Source organism: Elephantulus edwardii, unplaced genomic scaffold (assembly GCF_000299155.1).
Source record: "Elephantulus edwardii isolate Elephantulus edwardi_28Jun2011 unplaced genomic scaffold, EleEdw1.0 scaffold00054, whole genome shotgun sequence".
NCBI lineage: Eukaryota > Metazoa > Chordata > Mammalia > Macroscelidea > Macroscelididae > Elephantulus > Elephantulus edwardii.
Window position 1 is genome coordinate 9,318,802 of NW_006399804.1, and position 10,871 is coordinate 9,329,672.

Sequence of the window (10,871 nt, forward strand, 5' to 3'; positions counted from 1 at the left end):
GATCCTGCATGACTTGATGGCACATAACAACAACAACAACAACAACATAGCAAAAGCACTAGATGAACATATCTGTTACAGAAATTTATATGGCAATGTCATACAAAAAAATAAGTAAATCATAAGACATGCAGAATTGGGAAAATCTTTGAAAGACCTCTCCAAAGTACTAAAGAGCAAGGATGTCAGTTAAAAGACTAAGGTGTGCCTGATCCAAGCCATAGTAGTTTCAATTGTTTCTCATACATCTGAAAACTAGACAGTGAATAAGTATGACAAAAGAAGAATTGTTGCCTCTGAGGTGGGTTGTTGGAGACTACTACTGAATACCCTGTGGACTGCCAAAAGAGCAAATACATCTATCTTGGAGGAAGTGCAACCAGGGTATTCCTGAGAGACAAGGATGATGAAACTCTGTCTCACATAATTTGGGCATGTTGTTCCAAGTCCTTGGGAAAAGACATCATGCTGGGAAAGATGGAGGGTCAGAGCAAGAGAAGAAAACCCTCAACAAGATGGACAGACACAGTGACTGTGACAATGAGGTCAAGCAAATGAAAACAGTGAGGATGGTACAAGATAGGGCAAGATTGAAATTGGTTGTTCACTGGGTTGCTGTGAGTCAGAGTTGGCTCAAGGACACCTCATAACAACAACAACAACAACATACAAAGAAGTACTAGAATACATTTCCGCTTAAAGACCATTCCAGGATTATTAAATGTTAAAAATGTCTACAAATGTTATTTTATGCGCTAAATATGTGTTGTTGTTTGCGTTGTTTCAATGAAACAAAAGCTGAAAATGTTGTTTTGTTTCAACAAAACAAAGGCTGAAAAAGATGCTTGCAAAATGTTCCTCATAACTATATAGTTATAATATGTAAATCACATGGGAGGAGATTATCCATCTTTCTCCCGGGGAGCAGCTGGTGGATTTGAAATATGTAGTAATTTAAAATGATGACCAGAATTAACAACATGTTAATTTTAATCTCTGTTGTTACAATGCACTATCAGATATCAAATTTAAAGTAGGTCTTACTCTGGCTGTCTTCACAGTAGGGGGAACTGAACTGTTTTGTAGTCCAAAGTCTTTGTGGTTCTGTGGCATCGTAAGTGATATGCATATTTTTATTAAATGTGGCTTCTACTCCTTTCCCCCATCCAGGCATTGCATAATCATGACAACCACAAAAATGAAAGACTGAACTTGTGTAATAGTCTGATCCTTTTTACTTAGAAAGCTAAAGTTGTTCACTGGCGATAAACAGGAGATGTGTTTCAGTATAGCAGAACAGAAACCAAATTCTGCTTTGCTTTCATTCACAGCAAAGCTGCATTTCAGGTCACATTCCATAAAGACTAACAGTTCTATGAAACCATTCTTCTTTCCAGCTTGTCTGTTTACATCAGAAACCAGTTCTTTCACTTAATTATTTGTTGCAAGGTTGGGAAAATCTGAGTAAAAATTGGAGGTATTCTTCCCATAATCTCAAGGGTTACTTTCTGTTTAGTTGAACCAGAATAAAAAAAAAAAAGAAAAAGGCTGAAAAATAAGCTTACAAAAAGTCCCTCATATCTGTATATCTATAATATGTAAATCACACAGGAAACTGCCCATCTTTCTCCTGGGGAACAGCTGTCAGATTTGAACCACTTGCCTTTGAGTTGGCAGCACAACTCTCTACTCACAAGGCCAAACCCCGCTTGTTTCATATCTCTCTCTCTCTCTTGCTCAGGCTCGCTCTCGCGCTCACTCTCTCCCTCACTCTCCCTCCCTTCTCCTGTCTCCCTTCTTCTTCATTTCTCCCACATTTTCTATATTTAAACGAAGTGCTTCAAATGTTTTCCTAATGTGCCCAGGTGCTAAGAATCAAATTAGAATTGAAAAGGCAGACAAATAAAAAGCAAGACTACTTTTCTACCTGAAAAGGACCAAAAAGAACAAGGTCTGTCAAGGAGCTTTGTAATATGGGGCTGTTGGAAAGGAGGCTGGAAGGAAGCTTGGAAAAGAAAGAGTTGGTCTGCCCCATATCCTGGAAGCATTCTAAAAGGAGTGTTTTCTAAAGGAGAAATCATTAAAAGGATTCACACATCCATTTGCATGAATTAGCAAACCCGGGAGAGTGTCTGAAATGTCTTGCAAGTGCTGACCTGAAATGGAGGTCAGCGATTTCCCCATGACATCAATATGTACCCAGTTAGCAAAGTGCCATCACAAACCTTTCCAGCAAGCATGGAGAGATCACCGCCTCCGATTAATCGGCATCTCACCCGTGGATTGATCGTTCTGAAAAGAAATTTTAAAAAGAAGAAGTAGCAGATACTATTTTACTGTACAAGAAAACCCTGAACGCATTTTTCCCTTCCACCCAGTTAGTGGCTAGATTGCGCCTTTACAAATATAGCACAAATAGCCGGTACAGACCCACGGTTGCCCATGGTTACCAAGAGCCCTTCTCCTGCTACTGTGCTTGGGAGGGAAGCCTTCTAATGGGGGGGGGGGGGGAAGGGGGAGGGAGACCGTGGAGGGAGGGAATGGGGGAAGGGAAAAGGCAAACGTAACTTGGGAGCAGAAACTTATGGAAGGTGCCCGAGCCTCTCTTACAGCAGATGGACTGGCAGAACATGCTCAGCTACATGGTTGGTTTCATCGAGGTCCTGGGGGTTAGGATCCCCAGCAGCGGGCCAGGCACTTGTCAGCTCTGCCAACAATTCTGTGATACCTCTGCAGCGGGGAGTAATCAGATTCGGAAGAGCTGGACTTCCAGAGTGGCTGGAGGCCTCTCTACTTCTAGCAGTTGGCAGTCTAGCTCCTAAGCAGAGGCAGAAGGCAAAGCTAACTGGCCAACTTTGCTGTGCTCAAGCCCGTTGACAGGGACAGCAGCTTTCTGCAGCTCCAGGAACGGCCCAGGGCCGTGTTTACAAGACTTTTCACTCAGTTCCCTTCAGAGGTTATGATCATTCACTTTCACAGTGTTTACATATGGGATATTACCCTGTCCTAATTAAACTCACACACACACACACACACACACACACACACACACCCCTAAAAGCCAGATTTTTATGTTGTAGACATCACTGCAGGATTAACAAGGAGGCAAGAGGGGGAACAGGGAACAGGCAATGAGTTTTCTTGCCTCATTATAGACCGTCATTACAGTAATTGAAGACAACGACTAGAGCTAATAGACTACAGGCAATCTGTTTCATGACTAAGAAATGCTGGATCATTGCAGTCCTCTGTTCAGCCTCAGGGAGAGGGTGATGCGGGCGTCCCAGGCAGGACATGCTGAGCCAGATGTCAGGTTACTGCCATGAACAGCAGTGGTTGCTTCTGTCTGTTGAGCACTTTCCTTCCTTGTTTTGGCAAGATTGGGCGCTCCTTCCGTATGGCTCAGGTGGAGAGAGCCTTTCACAGTGCAAACTAGCTGTGCCTGCAGCTACATTCAGCTTTAGGCTTCCCAGTCATTTAGCAGCTACCTTCTGTTGTAGAGTTGACTTCAGCTCATGTTGGCTCCATGTGTGCTCCATAGGGTTTTCAGTGGCTGATTCTTCTGCAGTTAATTGCCAGGTTTACACACACACACACACACACCCGCAGATTAAGGAGTTCTGGGGTCATTGTCGCTGTACCTCTAGGATGGTTTGAATCTGCCACCAACTCCATGGGAGAAAACTGGGCAATCTCCCCCCTTGTCATTTAGACTCCAAACACCAGCTGGTGGGTCAGCCATGAGTCAGTTCTTACTCGATGGCAATCAGAGAGACTTTTTTAGAAGTGTCTGTGGGTAGACTTGAATTTCCATTGTTTTAGCAGTCTAGACCATTAGCCGTTTATATTACCCAGGGACTCCTCTAGTTACTTCTAAAACTCAAATTTATTGCTATTGTGTTCAAGTAGGAACTGCCTCAGAGCTGACCCTCCAGCAGGTATTTGGAGGCCGCAGGCATGATAGGAAACGGCCCAGAGGCACTGCCTTTGGGTTAGCACTGCAACTCCCTAAGGACTACACCAGCTGAGCGCCCTTCCAGTGACTTACTGCTGTTGTTATGTGCTGGTGAGTTGAATATGACTCATAGCAACCCTATGAACAACAGATCTGAACTCTGACCTGTGCTATCCTCAACATCTCTGAAACAGTTGAGTCCATTGCTGTAGTTGCAGTGTCAATCCATCTGGCTGAGAGTCTTGTTACTTAACCTCATGAATTTCCTTAGGAGTTATCTTGGAGTTATGGAACTGGATTCTGCTACTGCGACTGAAAATCTCTATATAGCAAAGGTGGACTCTAGGAAGAAGAATGTGCCATCAGGATTGGAGGAAGACCCATCAACAACCTGCATTATGCAGATGACACAATTTTACTTGCTGAAAAGTGAGGATATGAAACACCTGCTGCAGAATATTAAGGACTACTGCCTTTGGTATAGATTATATCAACATCAAGAGGACAAAGATCTCCACTACCTGCCCAACAGTCAATATTAATGTAGTTGGAGAAAAGATCGAATCTGTCAATGATTTCATCTTGCTTGGATCAACAATCAACACCATTGTTACCAGCAGTCAGGAAATCAGGAGACATAATGCATCGGGCAAGTCTACTGTCAGGGACCTCTCCAAAATACAGAAGAGCAATGACGGCAGTTTGAAGATTAAGGTGAGCCTGATTGAGACTATGGCCTTCACAATTACTTGCTATTCACCAGAAAGCTGGATAATTACTAAGGATGATAGAAGAAGAAATAGTGTCTTTGAGTTGAGGTGTTGGAAGAGAGTGCTGAATGAATACTCCATAGTCTACCAAAAGAACAAGCAGATATGTCTTAGAAAGAGTGCAGCCAGAGTGTTCCTTGGAAGCAAAGATGGCAAAGCTTCATCTTTCATACTTTGGATGTGTAGCTAGGTGTGGCTATTCCTTGGAAAGGGACATCATGCTTGGAAAGATGGAAGGTCAGTGAAGACCCTCAATAAGACGGATTGACCTGGTGACTTGAGCAATAGATTCTAGTGCATCAGAGGTGATAAGGATGGCACAGGATAAGGTTCAAGTTCAGGTTGACAACATATGAACATAACAAAGTAACCGTAAGGCTAGTTTATTGTTGTAGCTGTAGTTGTTAGGTGCCGTCAAATCGAGTACAACTCATATCCACTCTATGAACAAAAGATCTGAACCCTGCTCTATCCCGTGCCTTCCTCAAACTTCCTGTCACACAAGAGCCCATAGTGACTACATCTGTGGAAGAAATCATTGGAGAAGCCTAGTATCGGCAGTTGAAACTAGGCCAGGGGCGGATTGTAGATCAGACCATCAATTACTCATATGCAAGTTCAAATTGAGGCTGAAGAAAGTGAAAATAAGTTTACAGGAACCAAGATATGATCTTATATCAATTCCATCAGAAAGTCAAACCTTTGTCTCCTGCTGTATTAAAAGGAGATCTGTTGGTGTGGTGTGTGAAAGATTCTCAGTTTGAATCCACCCACTGCTCCTCCATGGGAGAAAGACAGACAATCTTTTTCCATCAAGATCTGCACCCTTGGCAACCTGATGAAGAGTCAGAATTAACACACTGGCAATGAGTGTCATTGATTTATATCCCAGTAAGGGTACAATAGTCTCATCGAATACATCGAATACCTTGAAATATTTATTTCAAGGAGGCAAGTATTTTGAAGCTCCATGTCACATACTTTGGGCACATTGCCAAGAGGTGACTCGATGACACATAACAACAGCAACCAAAATATGACACAGAAGCACAAAGGGCTTCCCACATGTTTTGTTGGGGAAATAGCTATGATTTACTCAATGCAGGTTTGACACAGAACTTCAGTTTGTTAAGAGTACAATATATGCAAATAATCAAAGCATCATAAAGCAAAGATCATTGTATAGGCTTCTCATTTTCAGTCCATTCCTCACTCCACCTTCCAAGGACCTGAGGACTCTTAACATCTGAGTGTTTGAGGAATTCTGTAGCAGAACTTCACCATTTCTCTTTTTTCATACTTTCCTCTGAAGGCGTTTAGATTCTCACTATCCCTCTTTTGCTGGGTGAATAGCTTTCCTTACCTCTGTTTCCTAAAAAGTACTACCATCCTCTGGGTCTTTTCTCCTATTTGTCCTTCTAGGTAAACATCTTGTTTATTTCTTCTCATGTTGGTGAACTTTTACAAGGGACTAGAGTTAACCATACATATTCATTTGACTATGTTTCGCCATGATAATTTTGTAATGGCTCAAGGCTATCACTGTCCCTAGGATTGGGCCATTATATCTTAAAAGTATCATCTGTTCTAATGTGATAACATTTTATTTGGGAGTGTCCATCGCTATTGATAAGTAAGACCAGCCAGTGGTTTTAACATTGTGTGGAATTTTAATGTGAAATTGTGCTACCTACACAGAATGAGTTGGGAGAGGATCGGCTCTAGAAGAGTTGGTCTGTGAGTAGAATGATCTGTTTTGCCACAGTTCTGTATTTATTATTATATCGTGATGTTGCTGTGCCACTGAGTCACCTGCAACTCATAGCGACCCTATGTACATTAGCAGATTGCTAATCCTGAGCCAATCCCATAGTCTCCGACAGACCTAATCCCATTTCTCCAGTCACTGAGTCAATCCATCCCATCCTGGGTCTTCCTCTCCTTTGCTGTCCCTCCACCCTTTTAAGCATAATGGTCTTCTCTAAGGACTGATCCCTCCTGGCCATGTGTAATTATTATTATATTTATCATTATTAAATCCCCAAGGTGCAATTGAGGGAAATGAGACAATAAGAGTTTAAACTGGTCCAAGAAACCTTTTTGGCAAGAGAAGAAATTCAGTTCAATTTTAGATTTATCCAGCACCATATTATTCTGGTATTTCTCCCTCTACCCTGACCCATATTTCCAAAAGAAGGAAGTTTAGGTACACTGTATTCCCCAAGAAGCACAATATTCTATATTCTCAAAGCAGGTGCACTCTAGAGGGTAACAGAATAGAATTCTCCCATAGGGTTTCCAAGGAAGCAGACTGCCTCATCTTTCCCTTATGGAGCAGCTGGTGGGTTTGAACTGCTGATCTTTTATTTACCAACCCCCAGTCTTAGCCACAGTGCCACCAGAGCTCCTCCTGGTTGCAATAGTTTTGTAAAATACTTAGGCTGAATTTAACTGGGAGAAACAACAGGAAGGACCACACAATGATAGAGGCTGTGTGGATTTATTAACATAGTGAAGTAAATTTCTGGCATTTAGTCCAGGCATCCGGGGAAGAGATAGTTTGGAAATGACTAGTTTAGATAACCTGATTTCCAGTGATGGAGCAGAGCACATCCAAACAACCCAGCAGGTGTGGTGATTCCTCACATAGAGAACTAGGGCTGCTTAGATAAAGAATAACCAGGGAAGAACAAATATCCTGCCCTTTTGAGGACCCAGAAGGAGGAAAAGTAAAGAAAACAAACAAAAGAACCATTCTATAAACCATTTGTTTCCAAAGGGAGAGTGATTTCTTTCAAATTCTGCATGTGCAAAAACGTTCCCAATGCCCTCAGCCTCCAGAGGTGGCGCGATTCTGTTCTTTCCCTTTTCTCATCACGATGTTCCATCTACGCTGGTCTTTCTGTTCTTTCCCTTTTCTCTTCGCGATGCTCCGTCTACGCTGGTCTGTCCTCAGTGAGGCTCTCGGGGGTGCACCAAATGGAAAGAGATGGAAAGCAAAAACAAGAACAAAACATTAAAAGAAAAAAATCAGTTAATGATAAGAAGTTTGTAGCAGAGAGCCTGTCATTGAAATAGTGCAAACTACTTAACTGTTGTTGTTGTGTTGAATTAGAACTGGGCTTCCAGACACAGTTGACGGGAAGATTGCCCGTTTTTCTCCAGTAGAGCATTTGGATTTGAACCATGTGCCTTCAAGATTGCAGTGCCAGTCTTTTTTTTTTTTTTTTAACAGATAGTTTATTTTTTAAAAATTAATTTTAATGAACGTTTACAGAGATTTTGGATTTTCATTCTTTTATTTTTACACTTGCAGTGCCATTCTTACTACTAGGCCACCAGAGTTCCCTAGATTTCATTAACTTCTAAACATCAAGTCAGATGGCAAAGATTGATGAATTGGGTCCAGAGGTCCCAACCCTTCAATTTCCTTTTCGGTCTTGTAGAATTTTTCCAGTCACTTTTTGACATAGGGACACAGGCCCAATACCAGTTGCCATGAAGTAAATTCCAACTCATGGTGAGCCCATGTGTATCATAGTACAGTCACGTCTCATAAGGTTCTCAAGGACTTGCACTCCCAACCTTCCTGGAAGCAGCTAAGGTAGTCCTTGCACTAACTAAGGACTCCTAATGTTCTTGTTGTTGTGTACTGTCAAGTTGGAACAAATCCAAAGGTGACCTTCCAGCAGGTTTTTAGAAGCTGTAAATTGCAGGAGTAGGGAGCTCTGGTGGCCTAGTGGTAAGCAGTTGCACTGCAATCCTGAAGACACAAGACTCAAATACACCAGCTACTCCACAAGAGAAAGATGGGCAATCTCCTCTCGTGCCATTAATTGCCTCTGAAAACCTGCTTGGAGGGTAGCTATGGGTCAGTTCTGACTTGACAGTATACAACAACAAATCTCACAAAAGGAGATTGACTCTCATGGAACAGCTGGTGGATCCAAATTGCATACCTTTGCATCAATAGCATGATTCCTTACCACCATAACTCCCCTAACATTAGGATTTGATTTTCAATTGGATCCTTTAGTATTTATTATAAGCTATGTAAGGTCAAACTGGAGGGCTAAAGTTAAAGCTGGAGAGGCTCTTTTCCTTACTCCAATCAGAACAGCTACACTCATATCTGTTACATTTCTTTCAAGTAAGACACACACTCTAAGTAAGATACAATCTCTTATTGCCATTGAATTGCATAGCTGACCCTCCAGCAGGTTTTTGGAGGCTGTAAATCACAAAGAAGGAGACTGCCCACCTTTTACCTGTAGGCAGCTGATAGATTCAAACCACTGGACTTTGGATTGGCAGCATAAGTCCTTACTCACTACTAGCTACAGACTGGAGAAAAACTCTCTTTTGCATGCACACACATACATACAGAGAGAGAGAGAGAGAGAGAGAGAGAGAGAGAGAGAGAGAGAGAGAGGGAGAGGGAGAGGGAGAAGAAGGGGAGAAGAAAGAAGAAATAAAAATTTAAATAAAAACTCATCGGGCTATTATTCTTTCTTTCTTTGAAGTAAATTTATATTCTTTTTAGTTTCTTGTTCAATTAAACTCTTTAGCTCTTTAGCTCTGGGATAAATTTGATCTGAATTTCATTCTGATAATCTCTCTCAGGTAAGCGGTGTGCAAGGCAAACAGAGAGTGTGAGAAGAGACAGCATGGTGATCCCAGGACTCCAGGAGCAGATTGCCTGGTCTTGTGTCCCAGCTCTATCACCTTTTACTCCTTGTGACCCAAGGAAGTTGAGCTAAGCTCTCAGGACCTCAGTTTCTCCATCTATGAGAACAATGCAAGAACACTTTTTACCTCACAAGATTAAAATGAGTGAGTGTGGCTTAAGCACTAAAGAAATACCTGCTGTATGTTAAACAGCTCATAAAGTGTGTGTGAAGGAAGCAGCGGTCAAGAAATCACACGACATATGCACCGAGTTAATCTGCTGCAAAAGACCTTTTCTAAGTTTTAAAAGGCAAAGATGTCCCTTTGATGCCTAAGATGTGCCTGATCAAGCCCCTGCTCTTTTCAACTGACTCATCTGCATTTGGAACATAGACAATGAAAAAGGAAGACAAAAGAAGAACTGATGCGTTCAAATTGGGTTGGAGAACATTACTGAATATAGACTGGACACCAAAAAAAACTAACAACTCAGTCTTAGAAGAAATATAGCTGGAATGCTGCTTAGAAGCGAGGACATGTTTACTTAGGACACATCCTCAGGAAAGACCAATAGAGAAAAAAAGACTCCATGCTTGGTAAAGTAGGAGTCAATAAAAACAAGGAATCCCACAGTGAGATGGATTGACATTATCCACACAACAATGCCCTCAAACATATTAAGAGCAAAAAGATGGTGCCAGGCCAGGTGATGTTTGGGTCTGTTAGAAATATAAGGTTGCCATGAGTTGGAGTTGATCTCATGGTTTTCATTTTAGTCTTAAGAACCTTGTGTAAGGTTGCTATTTTCCTAGTATGGCTTTCTGTGATTTATTCTTTGTACCTTTCACTCAAAACTTTGTGAATGAGTGCATGTCATATGCTCTGTGACTAGGGTTTGCATGACCCCATGCAACATGCAGGGTGTTGTTTTGTGTCCTTGAGTTGGAACCGACCCATAGCTGACCCTCCAGTGTGTTTTCAGAGGCAATCTGGTAGATTCAAACTGTGCACCTTCAGGATTGCAGTGCAGCTTCTTACCAGTAGGCCACCATTGGCATTAGTACACTCTTGGTTAAAACCGAGCTCATTTGGGGTTTCCCAGGTGCCTTTGCCTCCCTCAGGTCCCATGCTTTAAAGCAAATCATGAAGTGGGCATGACTTCTTTCATTCCAAGTTTCAGTCTTCATTTTTTTTCTTAATAGAAGCCACCTGAAGATCATTCTTAGATTCATTTTTCTGTATTTATCAGCTCATCAGTATTTATATAGCATTTAATAGGACATTTAACAGAGTAAGGACTTAATCTTGTTGAAACCTCTTTACTAGATTGTAACAGATTTACTGTAGTACATGAGATATTCCTCTGCTTTCAGCCAATATCCATCTAACATTAGCTACAATATCCCTAGTACCACGACCCCTTCTAAACCCAGCCTGGACTTCTGGCAGTTCTCTGCTGATGTGCTGTTCCAGTCGTT

The 10,871-nt window shown here is 41.8% G+C and overlaps 1 protein-coding gene across 1 annotated transcript in view; it reads right to left on the reverse strand.

Moving 5' to 3' along the window:
- The window catches only part of PRTFDC1 (phosphoribosyl transferase domain containing 1), a 141,719-nt gene that overhangs the window by 22,069 nt on the left and 108,779 nt on the right, over window positions 1–10,871 (reverse strand). Inside the window, 2 exon segments of the mRNA XM_006903793.1 lie at window positions 2,226–2,267; window positions 2,269–2,292. Of these exon segments, the coding sequence (XP_006903855.1) occupies window positions 2,226–2,267; window positions 2,269–2,292 (66 nt within the window).